Source organism: Larus michahellis, chromosome 1, assembly GCF_964199755.1.
Source record: "Larus michahellis chromosome 1, bLarMic1.1, whole genome shotgun sequence".
NCBI classification, from domain to species: Eukaryota; Metazoa; Chordata; class Aves; order Charadriiformes; family Laridae; genus Larus; species Larus michahellis.
In genome coordinates this window covers 127237092-127263119 of record NC_133896.1, presented here as the reverse complement: position 1 = coordinate 127263119, position 26028 = coordinate 127237092, and the positions used below count along the sequence as shown (strand labels likewise).

Sequence of the window (26028 nt, the reverse complement as noted above, 5' to 3'; positions counted from 1 at the left end):
CTAACGGATGTCTGAGGCACACAACCTGCATTGCAATGTAAGTGAGGAGATTTTAAGTTGTCTGACTGCTGAACAGTAGAAGAAAGAACAGGCAAGGCAGAGAAATAAGCAGATATTTAATATTTATAAGCTGTTATTTAATTCATGCTCTAAGGTTAAAAAGTTATTTTACAAGTAATGTATATGTGAGTACATTGTTTTCTGTGCTCTCTTCTGGGAATGGTATTGCTAAAATGTTCATTAAAAATCATAAATTTGTGTTATCATTCAACTTGAGTTTGTTTCATTTTTTAAAAGCTGTTATATATTACAAATTATGTTGATAGAAGTCAGTGAGGAGGTAAGCTGCATCACTCATGAGAACATTCATTTTTTTATGCTTTGCTATGCATAATGCATTATTTTGTAATAATTTTTCTGTTAAAAATGTTTATTTAGAAATTTGGTGATCTATTAAACTCTTCTTATAAATCTTTGATGTGTGTGTTATATAGGCATACTATACTTGAGTTATTATTAGGACCCTGAGGAAAGTTGTGTAGTATCTAGTAGCTCCGAGTATGCCAATACTGAAAGCAAGCTGTATATACATCCATTAATAAGGATCCTTTTTTTTTCTTCCCAGCTACACTAATAAGCTCCTGATGCCACCTACTTTGGCATCCTGGGCAGCTGGGGCTAAATTATCATTTTTGTGCTAACAAAATAAAACATCAGTAATGTTTTGTGTATTAGAAGCCACCTGAAACTGTATTTTGTAGATAACTGTATTTATTAACAGTAATATTTCTATATACTGTCTCTTAGTACCTATATTCCTAGGCCTTATCCTCTGTTGAATCAGTATGTTATTCCAAATTCTACAGCGTAGGAATTCTCTGAAGTTTATGGTGAAGTTCAGAGGCACTTGAGTTTGTATGCCTGTTCCATTCATTTTAACACACTTGGTTGCGTTTCAAACTGTAAATAGTGATCACTAATTAGCATGACACTTGTGAAATGATTGGTCACATCCAGACTTGCTGGCAGGCAGGCTTCATTGCTCTGCTTGTGTGACCTTCTTTCTAGAAGAATGAAATACTCGGCTCGGAAGTTCAGAATGCAAAGATGTTTTAAAAGATATTTTTCGTTATCTCTTGAGGAAAAGTTAGTAAAAAATAAACAAGTTCTAATGTTTAACTGAAGTTATCTTAATATCTGGAGGAGAGGATGTAAGAACTTATGAACTCGTGTTTTAATGCAAAGGTATTCATTTTAAGCGCTTTTTGACAAGAGATCAATTTTTTAAAAAGGCTTCAAATCACTCAGTCTGGAGGAAGAGTATGCTATTTTTCTAGGTAGACAAATTGAGAGCTTCAACATTTTATCTCCATGAGCTAATTAGTATGACTATATTCCCAGTTGTGTATTCTGAGGAAAACTTGATCTTCCCATTTTAACCATTCATTCGATGGTCAAATCATTCTTCCAGATGCCATCCCAATTATTCTGTGAATATGTTTGTTGCCATCTTACATTACTAGACGCATTGCTGATTCTGCAATAAAAAACTTTCCTTTAGCAAACAGTTGAACAGAAAGTGAAAATTAACTCTTAAGACACACGGTAAAATGCAGTATTGATTTTTTAAGTATAAAATTGATTTATTCTTAGTAATTTGCCACAGTGGTAGCATTATGTTGTTTGAAAAATAATTCTTATTTTTTTTTCCAGCATTTTCAGTTAGCTTTGATTGACTGCAATCCCTGCACTTTGTCTAATGCTGAAAGTAAGTAACCTATGAGTATTTCCATTTATTTTGTTTCAGTTGGTTTTTTTAAGTGTTATGCTCACAACTGTATCAATTTTTAATGCCACAATCCTTCAAAATCAGAACAATGAGTACTGAGAGAGGGAGACTACAAAACCTGTCTCCATCTGTTAATAGAGACAGATATTCCAGCGGCATTATGGATCGGTTTAGTAAATGGAATAAATAAAAATTGAGACTTAGTTTATTAATTGCTCTGAAGACTTGATTTCTGGAGGAAATGTACTATTTGACTGTTCATTTATTTATTTTTTTATTTATAAACATAGTGCTTTTGCCATGGCACACATTTAATAGTAATTATTTAAAAATTTGTGGTGTCTTGGTAATCTGTCATTTTTCGGTGATCATTTAATGCCATTTAAATTTATAGATCTAAAATTCAGCATCAGTCGTGTGCTTTTGAATTAAGAAAAAGTACAAAATGAAATTGGCTTTATTAGGTGCCAACTATATGTTAGTCTGTAGTTGAACACATTAATCTTTTAGTGTAATATGATCTATCATATGCAGTATATACTGTAGGGTGTTACGCAGCATCCTGTAGGTATTTGTCCATAGTTAGTGGATTTGTATGCAGGAATAAGTGTATATTCCTGCATGTTTTGGCAGCTGTAAGAATTAAAAGGCAGACAGTTGTGAGTGAAATTACTCCCTCAGTTTTTAAGGTACCTTCATGCTGCTCTTGGTGTTGTGCTTAAGTTACCTCCGAAGTCTAGCTTCAGAAGCACTGGCTAAAGTATTTAGAAGCACTTTTGTATTTCTTTAATTCAGAGCTGGGTGGAATTGTGAATATTCGATCAGCAAGGGTAATGAAAGGGGGTTTGTTTACGTGGGTGAAACTGATGGCTGTATTGGTACTAAGGAGCCAGCTGTGCTACAAGGTCTTCTCTAAAGCTGGAGCGGGCACAGATAATTTTGTAAAATTATTTTCATAATTCTTCCTAAGTCAATAGGCTTTTATTGTTTTCTCCCAGATATGTGATTCTTTATTATATTGCATGTTAGTTCATATTACTTCTCGCTAACTTTATCAGTTTTCAGTGTATCTCTGAATTTTTGTAAGATTTTTCCTAACCTTTCACCCATAGTCCCCACTGCCCCCAGATTTATGTAGTGGTATGGCCCCACGTAAAGGCGTCATTGCCCCGTGGCCTTGGGCATGGTGCTTGACAAACCCAAAGGAAGTGAGTGAAGAGGAATGAGAGAGATACTTTGTCAGGTTCTCCTGTACTACTTAGAGGAAGGAGAACCGTGCACTCTGACCCATGGTGTTGGGTACCATCACATAAATGCTTGAAATTGCCTTAGTCCTATCCTTTGCATTTCTAAAGGTTGGGTGAATAACAGCATTATAGTGAGCGTGTTCCTAGCAGAAGTGTTTGAGTACTAAAACGTGTCTTTCTGTTTAGGCAGTCTCTGATGTGACACCTTTAATTTCTTTCCCCTGCATGGCATGGCTTCCTTTTGTAGCTTCACACTGAAGGGGTTTTGCTACGAGGGGGGAAAAAAAGAAAAGATTTTTTTTTTTTTTTTTTTTTTTTAGATAATGAACTCCCAAAACAAAAGCAGGTTTTTTTTCTTTCATCAGTATAGAGTGAAGTTTGATGATAATGGGTATGTTATGTGCTGTTTAGCAAGGAACACAAAAACTTTATTAAAACTTTAGATTATGCATTTCATTATGACCTGGTTTCTGAAGTGCACTAGGCTACCTTCTTTATAGTGAAGGACAAAGCAGTGCACAAAGGGAGCTTTTCCCCTCCCTTATGACCCAGAGAGAAACCCTGGAACTCCAAATTACCTGTATAAACCTCTGTGTCACACTGTTCTGTAGCTTCAAGAGAAAGAAATCTGTGTGATAGAAATAACTGAGCTTGGCTCAAACACAGGTATCTTCTTACTTGTAGTCCTCGAGAACATGCAGAAGTCTGTCTCAAAGGAATTTTTCCTTCCTCATCAAATCAGAGTAAGGATTACTCTTATCTCGACTAGCTTTAGCTATTTACCAGTTGATGGCTAGTCTAGGTTAGCAGTTATCAAGCCTTAGAGATCAGCCACTTCACCTTTTCTTTAATCATTTGAACAGCATGAGGATAATTTTCCCTCTGCTTTTACTCTTGAACAGCTTTCATTTTCTTTCTGCAGCTAGCAATTTTCTTGCCTCCAAGAGCTGCTAGTAGTATTATGGCATTCAGTGCAATTCATATGAGGAATTTAAGATGCTTTACAGTAAATATCAGAATACCATCTGTAATTAACGCTTTTAGTTCAATTTAACAGGGGAAGGACAATTCCAAAAAAGGAAACAAAAAACCCCCTACGTTTAAGATCCTGTATAAAGCTGGCAGTGTATAATTTAATTTTCTGTTCTGTAACCTAGCTAGTCTGTCCCTTGGCAGTCGAATGAAAATAAAAAATAAATCTTTATTTATAACTCAGTTATGTACAGAAAATATTACCTGCATTCTCTTGTTGTGCATCTCTGCTTAAAGAGGCTTCATTGCTAAGTTTACTGAAAGGTTAATGGACTCTGCATTTCAGAATACAAATAAAATCCGTGGACTGCCTTTCTGCAATATCTGTTTGCAGTCTTAATGCTTTGTTAGGATAGATATTCATTCTCTGTCAGTTCTGTTATATTAAGCATAAAATATCAATGTAAACAAATACTTTTTTTTAATCTTCAAAATGTAATTTATCTTGGTTTTGCACTGATAAATTTGAAACGCTGTTTATCCCTCACTTGAAAAAACATTGCAATTGTAGTTGTCATGTGTTAAAACTAATAATTTTGATTTTCCCACTCTTACAGTTCAGTTTCACATCGCCCACTTATACGAAATCCAGGTAAGCTTTAAGCTCCTTTTTAAAAAGTGTGGTTGAGTTTCTAACTACATGATGTAATCAGTCTGTGGAATTCAGATTGTAGATGCTTTTGTAAAGTTAGGTTTATGTCTCCAATCACTGAAGAAACTTTATTTGCTTTGGCTAAATTAAAAGTATTTTTATGTGGACTGTCATGCTATAAAATGGAGTAGCTATTTCAATAAACTTACATATTTACTAGTCTCCCAAATTGAGTGCAAAAAAACCCCTAAACATAATCTTTAGTAAAATTCTTTTATGAGATTATATATGTACTTACAAAGTTATACATAGATATAAAAAATATGTAGTTTCTTAGTTCATATGTATACCTATTGTTTCTCTTACATACACGCACACAGTCAAGTCTAGCCAGTTGCCCGGGTGCCTTCTAAGTATATTTGACATGAAATTTTCAAATTTAACTGAACACATGTGACAGAAACATTTGAGGTCTGAGGTAAACAGCACGTAAAGCTGTGTTATTAACTCTATATCAAACCCTACCACAGAGTTTTTTAGGTGAATCTTCTGAGAAGTTAAAGAACAGTTACTGAGCTTCCAGAATATAAGTAAATTAAAATCAAGTATCTGCTGAAATAGCTATTACGTATTGTAATTTGACTGACTGGTCATATAATGAAGATTGTATGCCCTTTTATCATGTGTAGAGGTATTATATGACTGAGGAAGGGATGTGACGTGAAAACAAAAACTGTTGAAATTAAAATGGATGACAGACACAAACTACATTTTCAGTCAGTTGAAAAGTAGCTTGACAAAGTTGTGAAATGGTGAAAAATGGCTAGGTATTTGTATATAAATAAAATTTATAAATTTGATAAACAAGATATTTTTCTTTTGAATGTTTCTGGTGCAAAGGTATATGACAAGACAGAAATCCCCCCCCCGAGAACACCATTAAGAAACTTCATGGACTATTACAGTTCTTAACTGGGCACTGTCCAGATTTTATTCTGAGCATTGGAGCACATCTGACATGTTTATATAACAAAGCATCCTCAACACCTTAGTTCTTTTGATCTGCTAGGGTAAAATAGAAAGTCGGACACCTCAGGTCACCATGCCAGGTGCCTTATATAATTATGTGACCAAAGTTACAAGTGCTTAAGCTATGCTTTCTAAGTGACAATTGTAGGCAACGGGAACTTTATTTTAACGCAAGTCAGAGCAAAAAAGTTTCAGTGCGTTCTGCTATTAGATCTGGTTTGTCTCCCTGTTCTGGTTGTGAGGGGTGTCCTCTTTTCTAGAATTTGAGAAACTTAGGGTCTTGACTTCATTCTGGATATTACCTCTGACACAATAAAGAGGTGTTTTTGGAGGCAGGCTGGTTGCTTGGTTTCTTTTAAAGGACACAGTTCTACGGTTTTCTGAACCCCTCCATATATTTGAAAATTATCTACTGTCTAGCAGTTAATGAAAGAGTTAATTCATTCCTTAATTATGTACCTTCACAGTACTGGAGTTTAAATGATGGGTTGCCAGCCTCTGAACAAGAGAATAACCTGGTGCTGATAAGAGTTAGCAGTGGTTTTTCGTGGTGTTTAATGCTAGTTTCTATTCTTTCATCTGTGGCAGTGTGAGTCCCTCTGTCTATTTAGGATGGTAGCTTATAGGGTGTCCAAAGAAAGATGTTGTGTTGGGTTCCCCTCCCCCTTCCCATTTCTAAGACCATTCATGATGCAGCCAAACATCTAGGACTTTGGATCTTTGGAATTAACATATCTAAATAAAACCAAATGTAATCATTATGACAGTTCTCTAATATTTTAAGGCGTACATGTAGGCAGATTTCTAAAGGGGGTAAATAATACAACAAATAACAAAAGTAGAAAATATTCTAGATGTGGGAAACGTGCCCTATTTTAATAGGACTTTCTGAATGTTCCCAAGCGTGTAAGCATCTTTTTCAAAGTGTGAATATTAGGCACTAATATTTACCTGTTTGACATCCAGACTGCTGCATCTGCTGTCATGCTATACAGCGAACTTCTGTTCATCTGCTTATTCTCCATAGTCATAAACTACAAGTTTTGTTCCCAATGCTAGGTTTAAAATTTTTTCCTGATTGTTTTTATTTTGCTGGACATGGATATTTTATTTATTTATATTATTTGTTTTCTTACCAGTTGTCTGCATTTCATGAACACCAATTTAAAATCTTTTCTACCAACTTCCCCTTGTTCCAATTGAAAGTATGTAATTGCTGCTTTAATTTTTCTTCCTGACTAGAATAAGGTTTTAAAATCAACAGAGTTGTCTTTTGTGATTGTGAAATCTCAAGAACCTAATGACATTTTTAACTTCTAAAAGGTGTTTATATTGTTTAGAGTCTTCTCAGTTGTCCCTTTTAAAACACCAGTAGTCAGTACTGTGTCCTCTTTGCATAAAACAAATGTAACTGTCATTATCATTTGCATTTAGATGGCCCCATTTGTTTTAGTATGCTCTTCATCTATTTGCCAGAATGAAGCCTAATGTTGAATTACCTGAAAACATATTTTTCTTTAAAAATTGTATAGAATTTTTAGAATGTTTAAAAAAAAAAAGTACTCTTGACAACAGACCCTCAGCATTTATATCTTCTAGAGTTTTGTGGGAGATGAGGAACAAAAGAATTAAGCATTTAAAATACATTCACTGTTAAACAATTACTGTTAGGGTAATGCGAAGAGAAATGCCGACATGATCACAAGAAAAATTAATCTATCGAGAAGTCTTAACCTTTAATATATACAAAACGGCTCATGCTATTCCAGAAGTCAATAAAGACCACCATCCTAGCCTGGAAAATATGTTTTCTATATCAAGATCTGTTGGCATAGGGAGTTAAGAACTGAATGTTTCCATGCTTTAAGCACACTTAAACTGTATAGCAAATAATAAGATGACATACCTTCATTCTCTAGGCACTCTAGGCATAGTCCATGGATGTGTTTTAATTCTGCATATGGTGGGACTCTTATCAGGATAACAAATTTGTTGAAAAGGCGGTTCAAATATACTGAAGGGAAGGAGAGGCGCAAAATTATACCAGCCACCAATTACCAATGATCTTCATTTCTGTTATGAATTTCCTGGGAGGAATTTGTGTAGGGTTTTTCCAGATGTAGACTCACATTCAAGCATTCTCCTTAAAAACAGCATATTCATTTTAGCGTGAGAAGCATAATGCATATATGAGGAGTTGACCAAATTCAATAATTTGCAAATTTCCCTTGATTACTTTAAGTAGCCAATTTATTTTAAATACTATATTTATGAAAGTTATTCTCTTACCATATATACGTCACTCATTAAGGCTTTCATATGCACTGTATGCAAAAAAAAAAAAGTTCTAGAATTTTTTGTCAATGTGTTTGTGTGCTGTCAGTGCTGTGAAATCGTTGCTATTGGTGATCTGTTGTAAGCTTTATGATTAATGCATTTACTTTTTTCCTTTTGCAGAGAAAGTATCACTCTGCAAAGGAAGCTTATGAACAGCTTTTGCAGATCGAAAACCTTCCTGCACAAGTAAAAGCAACTGTCTTACAGCAGTTAGGTATGTAAAATTAACTTCTATTTGCCTGTGTGTTTCTTTTTTTCCATCTTCGCCTTCAGCAGTGTTTTTTAAGGCTCCATTTCCAAAATGAGTCTTAGACACTGAGCATGATACGTGAGATTTTCACCCAAAATAGAATGTATAACAGTAGATAATTAAGTAAATAAGAGAGGAGGAAAAGATTTTAATTAAACTTACAAAATTAAAAAGCTCTTAGACTTGCTACAGTATGTTCATTACAGGTTTTGGGCAATGAGGGGGTAGTCTTTCAGAGGAGGAGTGCAGCAGTTAGAATTCTGTATTCTCTGTTCTGCCTCTGACAACATGCCTTGAATAGTCAGGCTAAATGCAGTAAACCAAAATACTCTTCTCTGTTGCAGAATAGAAGAACATGGCAAATGAAAAATTTATCTTTTCTTTAATTATAGTATCTAATGAAAACCTATTTCTGTGAGTAAAAAGTTTATCGTCAGATTCCATAAAAGAAACCACATAAAAAGAAGAAAAAGTATTATTTTTTAATGAAATTGTCGTCTTCCATAGTTATAGAAAGCTGATAAATCATTTTTAGACCAAACTTTCTAATGAGAAGAAATTACTTTTGTCCTATATGTCTTATAAAAGTATTTCCAGAATATTTTCTTAAAATTGTTCAACCCAGTGCAAAACTTCTTCATTCACTTTCTCCATGTTCTTCATCTAATTTATTATTCTAAATATTAATTTAGTCTGCTTACGCCCATTTTTTTTTTCCTCCCTTCACACAGTGGTCATTTAATTCAAATTAGTAATTGGCACTAAGTTATGGCCACAATGCTTTCTTTTTTTGTAATGCAGGTTGCGTATGGATTTGGGGTGGGCTAACTTCTTTAGCTTTTGATTACTCTGTGTGAAATCACACATGAAACTGCTGGGAGGAGTTCACTTCAGGACTCTAGGTGCTGATCTTTTTGCTGTCACATGGCGGTGTTGCTGACATTTCAATATCCCCTTTGAATATTTTTCAGCTTGGTATTATCCCACCAAGTATAAGTTGTCAGCAGTTTCATCCAGAAAAGCTATACATATGATCAAGAGAAGACAGGCTTCCCAAAATAGCTGACCAGTGCTTTTTCAGCTCTGATGTATGTTGCCACAATAGAAGCAAAGGCGCATGGTTGTATTCGTAAAATCCTACCACAGGTCTCTGTGCTAGCAAGAGGAACAATGACTTTGAGAACTGGCTGCTGTTTAAAAACTGGATTAACTTCCTTTATTCAATCAGCATAGGTTGCCTAGTTTTGTAGTGTGGGTAGCTTCTATGTGGAGAAAAGGACAGAGTAGTCTTAACCACAACATTCAAGGAATAATACCATTTCTTTTGCTCTTCGCTGTTACAGTGGTATTTATCTGAGTATAGTGTTTATCGCATATTTAGTCTCCAGCAGCTGGTAATAGAAACACCTCCTCAGGAAAAACATAGTCTGGGTGGTGCACTGCATGGCTGCTTAGAAAAAATAATAGAAAATACCTCCCATCTGCCAGAATGCTACTGGCAAAACCCAGTCAAAATATATTTCTATTTCTACATTGAACTCTTTTTTTTTTTTTAACTACATCGTTTTGGCTTGAAAATATCTTTTGTTTATTTTCCTTAGCTAGTTAATGTTTATTGATTTGAAATTTAGGCAAGTTTAGATGTTTTGTGGGACAATTTTTAAAATCTTTGCTCTTGTTGCTGGTTTCCAAAGCAGGTCAATGTGGAGGAGAACCCTGTGATTCTTGGGTAAATAGGTATCTGTTTAAGCTAATGCATGCTGGCTAGTTCAGGTAGAGGTAACAGTAAGATCGGTACAGCTGGATAAGAGCAGGTTGTTTCTTCCTTTGTGCCATTTCATTTGCTTTCCAGACAACAGTTCTTTTCACCGCTTTACCTAAAATTACATTAAATTAATTACAGTGAAGATCAAATCTGTTTTGGTATTCTTTCTCCAATTGTACTCAGTAGTTGCATAAGAAAGAGTGTAAGAACACCGTAAGCATCTGCTTAGAGATTCCCAAAGCATTCTCCCAATGATTTTTGGCTAGGTGCATTCCTACGGGTGTCCACGTAATTGGGTGAGGCATCATGAGATGCTAAAATGGGGAATAGGCTCATCTCTTCAGAGACTGAGATGATGGTGTTTGTTGGGGAAAAAGCAGTTGCCACAAGTTCAGCGTGAGAGTGATTGATCAGCATAAAAAAAGCCTGCAGCATGAGCTAGGCTAGCCACATTCTCTTCCTGAAGCAACACAGTGATTTGTTAGAAATTAGATTGTAAAGACCTGGAAGAGAGTGTGGAATATCTGTGAAGCATGGACAAAATCTGGGCTTTTGTTTATTATGTTAAAAATGTCCCAAGAGTGGAAGAGTAGTCGCTATGCTACTTGAGAATTTGAGTTAGGTCTTGCAAATGGGAACTGCACAGCTTACCAGGGTTTCTCCATTGCTGTCTTTCTAAATGACCTTCCTTTTATGCATGAGGAGAAGAGACGTCCAGTTTCCTTTACCTCTGCTATTCTAGTGGAAAACTTATGTCTGTTCTCCCTCACCCTCTGTTTTGCTTTCTGCCCTTTTTACCTCCCTGCAGAGGAAGATAAAATGGGGAAGTAACCCTTGTTTCAGCACTAGGGATTGCTAGTTCTCGTTTCTGTCTCCTAGAAGCATATTATTTCTTTTTATCAGTGTATCTCAGTAAAGATCTTCTGAAGACATATATTATCTTTCAGCCCAGCAAGGTTCTGATGAAACAGAAAATAGGCATTGCCACACAACATTTCCAAAGATTCTGGAAGTTGTTTAATGTCCTTTTTTTTTTTTTTTTTTTTTTAACCTTGTTTATAATCCCTGAACTATTACCTTATCTCAGACTTTCCCTGGCACTGCACCACCCGGTACCTTTATCCTTAATGTACAGTTAGACAGGTGCATTCTGATAGCCACCCTCACATAAGCCTTTTTTTTCTTAAAGCATGAGTATTTTCTGTATGCTTAAGAACTTCAGTGACTTGGGATTTGAATCAAAATCATAGCTTGTTTATGAAGTCCATAAGAGAAAGTTGTGAATGCTATGTATCTCTGCAAAAATCATTGGGGTTTTTTTCCTTTTTTTTTAATGATGGGTAGGGTTTTATCTTGGTTCATCTTCAGACAAGATAAAGTAGTCTTTTTTTCAGCACTGTAACTACTTGGCTCCTGACCTGACATTTCTTCCAGCCCATGAAATATTCAGACTTCTGCTTCTGACTGCAGTTTCTAACTGATACTTCTTAAAACACCTTAGGCAAATGTTGTTCAATAGATACAATTTTCTTTTAGGCTGCCTTTTTTAAAGCTTGGAAATTTACCCTTCATTTGCAAAAGTGTCGCTGCTACTGTTAACAAACTACAAGCCTATGGAATAAAAAATAAGCTGTATAGAACAGGTAGAATGAAAAATTTTTAAGGTATATTCTAATTACAGAGAGTGAAGTAAGGCTGCAAATACTCATCAGTTCAGTTCTCAGCCTTGTCCACTTTGTGTAGCATTTCAGATGAGATCAGAATCTGATCTGGATTTTTTGAGTGGTATTACCTGTTCATGTGGTTTGACTGTATTAAAAAGGATAAGCTTAGGGTGCTGAAGTTTAGTTGATGGAGGTTTTAAATGGACATTTAGGGCAGGTTGTGTGTACAACTCTGTAGGTAACTAAAGCTGTATACAAACCTTGGATGTTTTATGAAATTGGTATCATAGTGTTCCACAAGGGACTGTTTATGGGTGGGACACCGTAAAAACATAGGGGGACAATCTGTTGTCACATCCTTTATTTTACAAATGTTGGCTGAAAAGCAGTGGATTGTTAGACAAATACATGGAGCTTAAACAGCAAGAGATTGTTGACCAGTGTGTTATGTAGTGATTTCAGCAAGCCAGCTGCCTGCTACAAAGGATTTCCTTGTACTCATGATATTAACAGTGAGATGATTTTGTGGCTGCTTAAAGGAATACCATCTAAGCATAGGGGCAGATGAGGAGCAGCTTGAGAAGATGATGAAGGTGCTTTATTTGAATGGTAGCCCAGCCTGGCATCAGTGCTAGAGCATGTAAATGATGATAGGGGAGTATGGATTGTGGGAGGCCTTTAAAGTGGGGGTGAATAATTTGTCTAATGTAATGAAAGAAAAAAAGGCATTTGAAAGAAAACGATGTGTGGTTAGATGAGGAAATAAAAGAATCTTTTGAGCAGAATTTGTTATGTAGATGAGAGGTGATTGTGTTTGTCAAGGTGAACAGAAAGGATGTTGTAGGAATGGAGATGAAAAGACAATGTAAGAAAGATAAGTGGAGATTCAAAAGTTCTTACTGATGTTGTTGGGGAATTGTCCAAATGTAGATACGGGATAAATATGAGGATTTAGAAGAAAAGAAGTGAACAGAACATAATATACAGATAATGGGTGTGTATACAGGGAGAATGGTGGCATTTTTCACAATGACAGGGAAGGTATCTATGTTCGGAGGTGGAAAGATGTAACATTTTCAGATTAACTTTTTATAGTAGAAGATTGAGCAGTTCATAATTGTGCAACTAACCTCATAGAAAATTATTTAAACAAAAAAAATGCTTAAAAATACCTGAAAGTAATTTTGACTTAAGGTCCTTTTGACCTGTAATTTTAGTATAGAACTTTAAAATTTTTAGAAGTTTAATTCATAAAATTATATGTAAGTGATATTATTGTTTGATATCCCTTTTTTAAAGAGGAACTAATGCAATGAATATCCTGCTGTGCCAGAGTGTTAAATGGTCTTGGGAAATTTCACTTTGCCATTTATGGATTCTTTTTGTAGGCTGGATGCATCACACCGTGGATCAGCTTGGAGACAAGGCAACCAAGGAAAGCTATGCTATACAGTATCTCCAGAAATCTCTAGAAGCAGATCCAAATTCTGGTCAATCCTGGTATTTCCTTGGAAGGTGAGAAATGACTTTATAGACACTGTAAATTCATTGAGGGTACTCATTATTTTGAGTATCTTACATTGTTTTTCTTCTTAATACTTACAGAGGAAAAATAAAGGGAAAGGATGTATGTTTCTGCTGAAGTCTAGGTTTATAGAAAGTGTATAAAAAGACAAGGTGCTAACATATTTGGGATGAATATAGATTAGAAGTTGAAAAGAAGTATGTTACCCAGGTGGTCCTGCTTTTTTTGTAGTTATTATTCAGTCTACACATTTACAGTAATCTTAGTCTGCCCTGCCTGGTTTTACCTGTTCCTCCTCCTACCACATTTTCTGTTCTTTTTTTTTTTTTCTTCCCTTTTTTTTTTGTTGGTAACTTCTCTGTAAATGTTGTTACTTTTCTTCATACCTTTTTCATAATTCTTTGTATGTTCTCAGAATCTCCCTTCTAATTTTAATCAATTTTCGCACTAAAATACAAATATTTTCCCAGGTATACATCCATTTATAAACAGCATATATTGCAACTAAATATTAGGCCAAGATAGCTCAGATTAATCCATTCTAATATCTATTTAAGTGTTGTAATTATTCTGTACTATGAGACAGTATTTCTTACTTGAAAACTAACTAACCTACTAAGATGTAAATCGTATAAATTTGATGAGTCTTCTTGGTCTCCTTTTTAAGGAAATAGAGTACTTTAAGCAAACCAGCAGTAACTCTTGAAATAATAAGGTTTTGGAGAAAGCTTTGAGGGCAGTTCAAGTCCTATGTGAACAAGTCAGTTCTGTTCAGAAATACATTTGAAAGGAATTATGCAAAAATCAAATCCTAACCTCAGTACCTTCCAGCTGACTTTCTTGGGGGTTCTGGTCACATACAACTGGAACCTGCTTTTGTTTTTGTCATCCTAATTATATTCTTCCAGCTGTTCCTGTAAGACAGGCCTCTTGGACCAGCTGTCTGCAGGCTGAGGGAGGAACACCAGCACTGAGTGTGAAGGGCAGAGGGCTAGAGCAGGTGTGGAGGGAAAAGGGGAAATGAACTTTGGTTCATTTGGTTCATGATCATCTGGCTCATGTTATCACCCACTGGGCTAAAGTCATGTTTTTAGCTCAGCAGTCCCATTGCATGTGCCTTGAGCTAGTTGAGTGCTTACGCAGCAGCAGGATGGAGCCAGGGCTCCATGAAGGTTGTGTGCCCAGCTGCCGTATTCCTGCTCCTACCGTGCCACAGCTTTCATGTAGTTAGAGTGAAACCTACAACCACACAAACAAGGGGGAGAAATGCAGGAAATGGGGGGGGCGGAAATCTAGTGGTCCTTTCTGTGCCCCATTCCTCCAGTCCATACAAGGGCAGGAGAAGAGGAAGGGAACAGGGTTACAGGGTTGTGCATTTGTTCTTCCTCTTTTTTCCCTCCACGTGTATTCCACTGTATTATTCCTTCCTCTGCTGGTTGTCGAAACTGGATAGCAAGGCAGTTTAAAGGTACCTTTCAAAAACATACCACTACCACCCGCCTCCCGCACTGAAAAAAATCCATCACCCCATTTTAAGTTTCGTTGGGTAATTAATGTTAGTGCTATCCTAATCAAAGTCTTCATGTATCTGATAAGCAGACAGATTGAAACATGTCTATTGGAAATTGGGTTAGATTGTGATTAAAATGATCTTCTGAAACATTGTATTCAGACTTAATGGATGTTTTTAGGCAAAGTACTGCTAGATTTTATTGTATTCCTCTTGTAGTATGCTTCAAGAACCATGAGAGAGAGTAGCATGGTTGACAAACCTTTGCCTGGACAGTTCTGCTTGGGTTTTATTTTTTACTAGAATAAAATTTCTGTTGTTATTTATGTGTTTTGAAAGTTGTCGGTTCTTTTTCCAACAGGAAAACTTAACTACAAACAATATAAGAAGCAGAGCTATTGTAGATTAAACTAGTAAAGATATTTATATTTTTAGTATTGTATTTATTTGAAGCTTTTAATTTTAAAAAGGTAGGTGTTATTCCCTGTGGTATAATTGTAGTTCTCTTTAAAGTTCTGATATTTCTGCTTATAATGCCAGAATACGTTTGAATTTGTATGTGAAAAATATTCAACTAAGAAATTGTGAAAAAATCCAGAACAGCAAGATTTTTTACAAAAATTCATGCTCTATATATGCAGTAAAACTTAACATTGTTGTTGTTCATTACTTGAAATCTTATTGAGATGTGAGAAATGCACATAAAAAGCTTCCTGGGCAATCAAGAACCATCCTGATTGAGTTGGTCAATATCTCTTAATAATTCCGAAACACTTCTTGTAGAACACGAAGTTTCATAACCATGTGTTTGATGAAATAGGTAACTTAATTGTTTCTTTATAATGCTGTCTGTAGATAAATATTGTACTTACTGACTGATAAGTTACCACAAATGAAAGAAATATAAGTCTTTAAAATATGCTATGAGTCTTTCTTACAAAAGCAGTGAGCTGGGGTTTAAGCAGTTTTGGTGTACTTCTCAAAGAAATAGTTAGTAATACATGTTGATTAAGATGTTTGAGTCTGATTATGCCTGGCGTTCTGAAACGGCAGATGTTTTGCATTCATCTAGATGAGTGTGTATTTGTATGACAAAACATTTATCAGATAAGTCTTGGTAAGCCATCCTCAATAATTACCTTCTATAAATATTACCAAAGTTCTTTTTTCTTCTCCCAGGTGCTATTCAAGTATTGGGAAAGTTCAGGATGCCTTTATATCTTATAGGCAATCTATTGATAAATCAGAAGCAAGTGCAGATACATGGTGTTCTATAGGGTAAGGATGATTCAGGGTAATACAGTGATATAATTCAATGCTAATATATGTAAATAAAGAATATCAGCTTTTTAACTCTCTTGTGTTCTCAAAGGGACCGTAAAGCTTTTTTTATTTATACCTTCATGTTGTCAGACTTGTCTGATTTGAAGTTTAAATAAAAAATTTATATTTACTTTCTCGAATTTTTTAAAATACTGAATGCACTAAGTATATGAGCTTTACATGTTAAGATTTTATTTGTTGTTTATGCTTATTACGGTGGTTTATATAATAGCAAAGTTTATTAAGGGTTTCGGGGCGGGTGGTGGTGTATATTTGACTTGTTTGTATTTTGACTTTGTTATTAATTCTCAACTTCACTAATCTTTCTATTCAGTGTGCTGTATCAACAGCAAAATCAGCCTATGGATGCTTTACAGGCCTATATCTGTGCTGTACAATTGGACCATGGCCATGCTGCAGCCTGGATGGACCTAGGCACACTCTATGAGTCCTGCAACCAGCCTCAGGATGCCATTAAATGCTACTTAAATGCAACTAGGAGCAAAAATTGTAGTAATACCTCTGCACTTGCAGCACGGATAAAGTATTTACAGGTAAAACGAACGTTTTAAGAAGCGGGAAATAGTCTTCCAAAATACAGAGCAGAGGGGAGGGGAGAAGTAACATACAAGCTTAACTTGCAATTGTTTGTGGTGTGTATAACCTGTTTTCATGTGTATTGTAAGCATATCATAGCCTGTAATATTTTATTTCTTCATTTTTAAGTGAAACTTAATTCCTTATAAACCCTATTTTGCACATTTAATCAAAGCATACTGTTTTACATCACTTTGCTTTTTTCTTTGTATTGTCTACGTTTTTAAGTTCTCATAACATATAGAGAGAATACACACACGCTATCTTTCACTCTTGTTTGCAATTTCAGAAAAAAGGAATTATGAGACCTCTGAATCCAGAGCTCATCTTTGTTCTGATTCTCACAAAGGTTTATATTCTGGTTACCCTCTTTATACTTAGCACCTTTCTAAAACCCCAAATTTTAAATCTGTCCTCTCTTTAAGACATAATTAGCTACAGCATTTAGGAAGATTTCATGGACTTGCTCTTACTAAAGTAGGCTTGTGTTAAATTTGCTTTTTACATAATTTTTCCTAGGCTCAGTTGTGTAACCTTCCACAAGGTAGTCTACAGAATAAAACTAAATTACTTCCTAGTATTGAGGAGGCATGGAGCCTACCAATCCCCGCAGAGCTTACCTCCAGGCAGGGTGCCATGAACACAGCACAGCAGGTGAGAAGTTGGGTTATGTTCTGCAGGTGCCCAGCTTTAAGGGTTCTTTACAATCGGTAGTGGTCAAGCTTATTTTATTGAGCACAGGACTGGCTTTTATTAATAAAAAGCCTTTGATTTATTTGCAAAGGGATATTAGATCAAGAAGCTCCCTATAATATGGGAGAAATATGGGGGTACCAATTTAGAACCTTTGTGGATTTTCATGATTTTAAAAGATTTCATCTTAAGTAGAAATGCTGCAGTGGTTTAATAATCCCATGAAAGGTACACATTCCTCCATTGATGACCATATGGAAACTGATTTTTCAGTTATTGAGATCAGCTTCAGAATATCTACTCGGCCCTTTTAAGATATGTGGGCTGTTAAAATATATAATTTAAAGGAAAGAATTAAGAATATATAGAACCATATTTTTGTCTTCCTTCTGTGATTCTTAGGCTTGTAAACCTCATCATCCAAATACTGAACCTGTACTAGGCCTCACTCAAACACCAATTTCACAGCAATCCTTGCCACTACACATGATTCCTTCTAGCCAAGTAGATGACCTGACCAGTCCTGCCAAGAGGAAAAGAACATCTAGTCCAACAAAGGTATATATTCTGATGAACTAAAGAGCCCCCTACCAAAATTATATGGAGATATGCATTGAAATAATGCAGCATGCACAGAATTTGTGCTGTGAATTTTGATCCTTTGGCATCAAGGTGGGGAATGTTTTTAGGAATTTTAAAAGACATTTTTCAGTGATGTGTTTAATCAGGTTACAGTTCAGACAGGAAGTGCATAAGGGCAATGCAGATCGGTGGCACTATACTACAATCATAGTTGTATAAGTGAAAAAGTACAATCATAGTCTAATGATAGATAGAGAGGGAGACGATCATGTCATCCTGTCTATTGCCTTTGCTTATATTTAGAATTCAAGTGTTTCATCATCATGTAATAGTGTTACAGTAGATAAAGTATCCAGTTTTAAAAGTAGTGTACGTTTAAGTTAATTACATAATTTGATTTGATTGTTTCTTGTTATGATATTAGATATCGTTTAAGTTTTTCCTCTGACTACTCTGATACTGTATGGGAATGGTAGAATGAGACTTGACATGTTTTAGTATGTTATTTGTTTATATTGTTATTCTTGAAACAATGACTAGTTCTTTCATAACTAAGGTAAAATCTAGATAGTAAAAGAAATTATGTTGACCCTTGTATAGTCACGCATTTTAATGTAATATTTTCTCTCAGAATACTTCAGATGTTTGGAGCGGTGGCCATACAGTGTCACATCCTCCTGTACAGCAACAAATTCATTCTTGGTGCTTGACACCACAGAAATTACAGGTAAGTATGTTGAAGATCTTAGAAGCTTTGTGTATTTTTTTTGTTTCTTTCTTCCTTTTAAGAAAATAAATCTGGAATGGTTTTTGGTTTCAAATTTCTGAAATTCAATGTGAAATACTTCCCAAATATTTCCCACAGTGTAATTCAAGTTGTGCTAATATTTATGGCTTCTCCATGTGAGATTAGTTCTGTAATAAAATAAATGGTCTCTAGCAGAAACTGAGCACTTACATTGTATGAATTTTATAATTTATAAAGTAAGAACATACAGTGATTCTTTTTTCTTATGATGTTTTAAAGATAGATATGCAAATTGGCACACTTCTGTGCTAAGTGAATTTTGCTCCTTGCTGTGATGAGGGGGGATATTGAAGGAGTTGAAGTATTGTAATATCCTCTTTTTCCTCTGAGGTAGCTGCTTGTATCAAATTGCGTAAACAAACATGCACATTCTGCAAATACTCAAATAAAATACACAAAAGCAGTACCAGGTTTCATGTCATCTAATATATTTATATGACATGCTAGATTTTATTTTTGAAATATTGTTTCAGGTCTTTTTTTGTTACAATGTTTTGTTGTCTCTTCAGCTCATTAGGGCTTGTAGCGAGCTTCAGCAGGAATTCCATATTATGAAGATCAGGCCTAGCTGGAGACTCTTACTCATGTATTACAGATACTGCTTTGGATGCAAGGAAAAATAATAGAAGGGAACACAGTGCAGCAACAGAAGGCATTCTGATTTGACTGAGCAGTGTTCCCCTCAACTCTAATATAGTTCTTCAGCTGTTTCTCTATCTGAACAATATTGACTTTATTATTTGGTTCTCCCTAATCATTTTCTGTGTCTCTCTTCATGCATTCTCGTTATTTCTCTCTGCTTATTTTATATCCTACTACTTTCCCCCCTTTTTAGTTTCACCTTTTTCCAGATCCAACTTTAACCTCTAAGCAGTATCTAAATAGGCTTCTCTAAGTATGATATACTGTATTTGCTGGCAATAGCTCAACAAGGTTCCAGTATGTATGAATAGGAAAGCCAAAAAGATACGATGCAAGACAAGGGTGAATAAAACCTTTATTATATTTTCTAATTCAGCCTTTTAAAAGTGGCATCTCAGAGACTGGATGGTTATGGTAAAATTATTGAAAAGGAAATCAGTTCTGTTCTACCTCAAATCAGGACAGTAACACACACCAAGTGTCTCAGCTGACAGAAGCAGAAGGGGGAAGGGCTATGGTCCCACAGTAGCTGCCAGGGCTGCAACATGCTAGTGGAGGAGGGATGGGTGTGTTGGTTTCTCAGAATTGGTGGGCAGCAGGAACAGTGGTGCTCGCAAAGCCTCTGCACCCATAGCACTGGAGAGAAGCGCAGTCTTACATCTGCTGACATATGTGCTATGTCAGTCTTTCTTATTCCTATTGCCTAAGTTGGATTATTTTTTTTTTTAGGTGATAGTTTGCAAATACAGTTGTTCAAAGCAGAATGAACTACACTTTATTTTAAATACTCATAGTTCAGTTCCATTTATGTATTACTAATACAGCATAATCAAAGGAAAGGAGAGGAGAAGGATGTAGAAAAATAATACATGCAGACCTGAAAGGAGCTAAAACCTGATTTGTGTTTGGTTTTGGTGAGGCTTGGTTTGGTTTGTTTGTTGTTTTCTATTTAGGGTTTGGTTTCTGGTTTGGTTTTTTTTTGGGGGGGGGGGGTTTAAAGGATTTATTTACAATGATGTGAAGTAGCTTCGTATTTAAAAGCAATCAAGAAAAATGTATGTCACCTTTTGCATACCACAGCTTTTGCACTCCTTTCCACATACACCCCTTCCTTCTCAGATAGTGCTTTTGTGTTCTACAATTTCAGCATTTATGTCATGCCACTTAACAGCAGCTGGCTTACTGGCAGAATGATGGTGTGTGTTGACTAGTTTAAAATGGGTAAAGATCAGCTTTTTTGGTAATTTTATCAGTTGCAAAGGAGTTCAGTATCATAACTTAAGATATTTTCTGTAATTGTATGGTTTTCTGTTGTGTTTTTTTTTATTTTTTTAATGTGATTATAGGTTGAATTTGCTTCATGCTGAACAGTATTAATAAAAGAGTATCACAGTATAAAAAAAGTGTTAAAACATACATAATGATAATAAGAATTCTATGTACTCATACTTGAATGTAGTTTTCTTTCACAGTACCAGTACACTTAATTTTAGTGTGGTGATAATATTTATACGCTCAAATAATTTAGCAAGTCTCTTTAGTTTTAGTAACTAGTAATAAGGTTTGGTTACATAATAGCGTATGGAAAAATGTTTAAGTCTGCAACAGAAATCTCAATCATGTTTTCAGCTTTCCAAGTCTTGTCTTTGGGGATAATTTTTAGCATTATATGCAAGAAAGTTATTAAAAAGCACATGCAATTTTAATGTTTCTGAAATGTACTGCTGTTTTTTCAGCACTTGGAACAGCTGCGTGCAAACCGAAATAATCTAAATCCAGCACAGAAACTTATGCTGGAACAGCTGGAGAGTCAGTTTGTCTTGATGCAGCAACACCAGCAGGTGAGAACAAAAATATTTTTCTCTTCTACAGAACTTTTGTCAGTAATGGTGTCTGTTGTGTTTCTTGAATTCTGAAGAATTTCTATTGTACAGAGTTCTCCTGCCCTTTACTGCGTTACATTAAGTCAGGTTTTTTGTATAAAGTGTAATTATGGTTTACTGCTTGAAACGTAATGGGTTTAACTATGTTTTATTATAGGGCTACCAGATAATGTAAAAGTTTTCAAGCCCCACTTTCAAACATAAAGTGAGTGGGCACATCTAAAAGCAGTCTTACTTGAAAAATACTTAGTTGTAGTAAGCCGTATTACAGCATATCTCTTCTCCTCTCATTGTTAACTTCTCTCTCTTAGTGTCCAACTTTAGCAGTAAAATGCTAACAGTCAAACTGAAGGGTCTAGAAGAAAAGTGTGCTGATACCTTTACCTTAAAATTCGCTCTGTGCATTTATGAGCATGACAGTCCTCTTATTTCTCAAAAGCAACTGGGAAGATCTTAAAATCAGTATAAAATTGCAGTTGAACCATGCAATAAGGTGCACAAACCTTGTACGTTTTTTACTTCTTAAATTCTGCAGCTGATGTTCTTGTGCTTTTTCATCTTCCACTAGATGAGACAAACAGGAGTTGCACAGGTACGATCTACTGGAATTCCTAATGGGCCAACAGCTGATTCATCACTGCCTACAAACTCTGTCTCTGGTCAGCAGCCGCAGGTTGCTCTAACCAGAGTGCCTAATGTCACTCAGCGTGGAATCCGTCCCGCCTGCCCAGGGCAGCCTATGGCTAATGGACCCTTTCCAGCAGGCCCCATTCCCTGCAGCACAGCAAGAACGCTGGGTAGTACAGACACTATTTTGATAGGCAATAATCACATAACAGAAAGTGGAAGTAATGGAAACGTGCCTTACCTGCAGCGAAACGCACTCTCTCTACCTCATAACCGCACAAACCTGACCAGCAGCGCAGAGGAGCCGTGGAAAAACCAACTATCTAACTCCACTCAGGTATACAATTTCAGTTTATTCATACGCCACGCTAAGGAGCCTTGATAAGCAAGTCACTGTCTGAAGTCTCTCATTTGTAAACACATGTTTTCTGTTTCCTAAAGTCGATGACCTAGATGCAAAGAAAACATACACTAGGTTAAACCTGCCTTTTACTTTTTATTGTTAAAAATCTAGGTATTAAATTAACTACTTTCAGGATAAAGGAAATAATCATAAATCAAATAGGGCAGTTATATATTGCTCAGCTGCCTACATTTGCTGAAAAGTTTCTTTAAAAAGGATTACTTGTACATCTTTTTGTTGCTTCTTTAATGTGAAACATTGTGACTTTGTTTTTCATGTAGGAGGAATGTGCATATTTCATGGGAAACTGAATGTTGTAGTTATTTTTGACATTACGTTGTTTGTCATGTCGTAATTATTACCCATATTTTGTTTCCGTATCATCTTTCAAAATTAATACCTAGCAATCTGTCCCACAGATTTACTTGCAGAATAATACAATAATGCCAGTAAAAATTCATGAGGATGAAAGTGTGTAAGGAAGGGTGTTTGGTGTATGCGCGTGTTAAAACTTGAAGATGGAGTTTATTTTTTTGTTTTATTTCAGCCTAAATGTCTGTCTTCCAAGACATACCTTGTGGATGTAACAAGGTGTTCTATAGGAAGATCTCCTAGTGGTTTAATTCACTTCTGCCAGATGGGTTATACATCTTGACACAATACTGTTTTCTTCCTCAAAACTGCATAAATTTCTTGGTTAATTAATATTGCATGTTACTTTAATGCTGAAGAATTGCAAGTGGGCTGTGGCACATACATACACGCTTAACTGCACATACGCTGCAACAAAGGGCTGAGATCTGGAACATGTTGTGTAAAACATGGTTATTCAAAACTAAAACAGTGTGATAACATGCTTTTTTAAAGTTTCCTCTGTAGCAGTATTTACATGGTTTATAAGCATGGCAGGGGGACGTGGAGCCTATTAGCCTCACTACCTCTTGTCTGAAGTAGAATTCACTTTCCTATTTTCTCTGTATTGCGTAGAAGAAATTCTGCACTTGCTAGAGAAGTGTCTGCTTCATATTAGATGTCTGTGGTACTAGGGTCCATAAAGTAGGCAAGTAATAAATTGCAATAGGAGTTGACTGCTTTCCGTAGAGATGGTGTTTTGAAAAAGCTGGGTAATTGTTCCAAGGAAAGCTTGCAGTCCTATTTCCTGCATCCATTGCATCTTTGTTCTGTGTGAAGTGATTCAGAGAACAGAGTCTCAGCAGAGTTTCTGACTCTGTAACATTCTCCGTAGGTACCAAATGAACTCTTGAGTTAAAAAAAAATATTTATCAGTAATTAAGCTACATAGAGGAATTAAGAAATTATGTATACAGGTGTCACATGCATACTGTAGTTTGTAATTAACAAAAAAATGTGGCCTGTAATAGGTGTAGCAACACTTCTTGAAAGCCAAGTGAAAATCAGACTAGGAGGAAACTTCATCACAGTTGGGAGCCTCCAAATTGGGAATGCTGCCCTTCCAAAAATAAAACCTCAGTTACAAGTAAATAGTGGATTCTTTCATCATTTTTCGCATTGGCTTATAGCTAAGGGATCATTTAAACATCCAACAATTCAATTGTTAGGTTTGGGAATTTATAATGAAATATTTAATACAGTGGGGTGTTGCCTGAAATCAGCTACATATGTGTCAGCTTTGCAGTCACTGATATGTACTGTTTATTAAGAAGTTGAGCTCTCTCCGTAATACAACTGATTCATGCTATTAATGTCAAGGCTTAGGTTTTCCATGAGGTGTTAATTCATTTGTGTCCAGTTAATGATCAATAGCAGCATTTCTTTAAAATATCCATGTTGAACGTAAGCAAGAAAACATATGTTTTCATTGCTGTATATCTGTAGACTTTTAAAGTTGGAAGTGAATGAAATTCACTGGCTTCTGCTCGTTTAGAAAGCGGGTAGTTATCACTGGAGTCAAAATGGTTTGATTGCCTTACTTGATTTATATTCTCTCCTTTTTCATTGAACTCAACTCAGGTACTTGAGGCATCTGTCTGCTCAATAACAAAAGAAGAGCATGTGAGAAAACAATTTAAAATCTGATTTCTGAAAGAAAAGCTACTTGGATCTGCATAAAAGCTTTGAGCACAGAACAGTGCAGATCGCTGGATTTAAATAACAGAAAAAAGTGAAAATTTCGAAAGCCTTGTGTGGAAGAGTAGCTTGAACCTACTTGTATTAGTACCAAAATTGATGTGCCTTGATGATATGTAAATGTCCAAGAATTTGAAGTAATCTTTTTAATACCTTTTTTTATTCAGGATGGGGAAAGGGCTGTTTGTTCATGTGAATTTTACACATTTAGACTTAAAAGAATATATTGTCAATGCATATGTTAATTTTTATTCACATTGCATTAATTGTCAGGTTTAGTACTTTTTATGCAGATATTATTAACTATATAGGTAGCATACCATTTTATAGTGGGCCTCTTAGGTAGCAGTCTAGCATATTTTGCTGTCTGAAAATTGACTGTTGTAATTTAAGCACGTTCTACAAAATTTATGATGAGAGTTTCTTGTGATTGCTTAAGTTTACTATTCATGTGACATTTGCCATGTAAACATAATGGCTATCATTCCTTGGAATTTGGAGATGTAATCTGTTTTGTTTTGGTTTTGTTTTTTTTTAATGTCGCTGCATCTCTTGCGTTACTTGTGTCTGGTTTTTCACATAGTTCCAGATTGGGGGTTTATAAAGCCAATGGAGGGCTTTTTTAATATTCAAATATCTACTGTATGTGAATACTTCAGTTGAGATTAAATTCTAATTTCCTTCCTTCCTTCCTTCCTTCCTTCCTTCGTAGGGGCTTCACAAAGGTCAGAGTTCACATTTGGCAGGTCCTAATGGTGAACGACCTCTCTCTTCCACTGGGCCTTCCCAGCATCTCCAGGCAGCTGGCACTGGTATTCAGAATCAGAATGGACATCCTGCCACGCCTAGCAATTCAGTAACACAGGGGGCTGCTCTCAATCACCTCTCCTCTCACACTGCTACCTCAGGTGGACAACAAGGCATTACCTTAACCAAAGAGAGCAAGCCTTCAGGAAACACATCAGCAGTGCCTGAAACAAGCAGGCATTCTGGAGAGACACCTAACAGCACTGCCGGTGTAGAGGGACTTCCTAATCATGTCCATCAGGTGACGGCAGATGCTGTTTCTAGCCCTAGCCATGGAGATTCTAAGTCACCAGGTTTACTTAGTTCAGACAATCCTCAGCTCTCTGCCTTGTTGATGGGAAAAGCCAATAACAATGTGGGTACTGGAACCTGTGACAAAGTCAATAACATTCATCCAGCTGTTCATACAAAGACTGAGAATTCTGTTGCCTCCTCACCATCTTCAGCCATTTCCACAGCAACACCTTCTCCAAAATCTACTGAACAGACTACCACAAACAGTGTTACCAGCCTTAACAGCCCTCACAGTGGACATACAGTTAACGGAGAGGGGTTGGAGGACTCTCAGAGCCCCATGAAAGCAGATCCTCCTCCAATTAGCCACAAACCTAGTCCTCAGATCATACCATCAATGTCGGTGTCCATATACCCCAGCTCAGCAGAAGTTCTAAAAGCATGTCGGTAAGTGCTAAAGATCTTAAATACAGTTAGCTTATACAATATAACTTCCATTGCTGGGATTATGTGCTTTATTGAAATGGTTTCATTTGTTCTTATATAACAAATAACTAGTCATGTTGGTGAAATCATCATG

At 35.9% G+C, this 26028-nt stretch overlaps 1 protein-coding gene across 9 annotated transcripts in view; it reads left to right on the top strand.

The window, feature by feature from the left end:
• Positions 1–26028, top strand: part of KDM6A (lysine demethylase 6A) — a 160749-nt gene that overhangs the window by 97138 nt on the left and 37583 nt on the right. For 3 of the 9 annotated variants that reach the window (XM_074603287.1, XM_074603278.1, XM_074603268.1), the window contains exons 7-18: positions 1714–1768; positions 4626–4660; positions 8147–8240; positions 13094–13220; positions 15920–16018; positions 16398–16617; positions 17180–17314; positions 17756–17911; positions 18567–18662; positions 21122–21226; positions 21837–22232; positions 25120–25895. In XM_074603287.1, coding sequence (XP_074459388.1) covers positions 1714–1768; positions 4626–4660; positions 8147–8240; positions 13094–13220; positions 15920–16018; positions 16398–16617; positions 17180–17314; positions 17756–17911; positions 18567–18662; positions 21122–21226; positions 21837–22232; positions 25120–25895 — 2294 coding nt within the window. The remainder of the gene's footprint in view (positions 1–1713; positions 1769–4625; positions 4661–8146; positions 8241–13093; positions 13221–15919; positions 16019–16397; positions 16618–17179; positions 17315–17755; positions 17912–18566; positions 18663–21121; positions 21227–21836; positions 22233–25119; positions 25896–26028) is intronic. The other 6 variants (XM_074603316.1, XM_074603297.1, XM_074603325.1 and 3 more) reach the window with 3 other exon arrangements.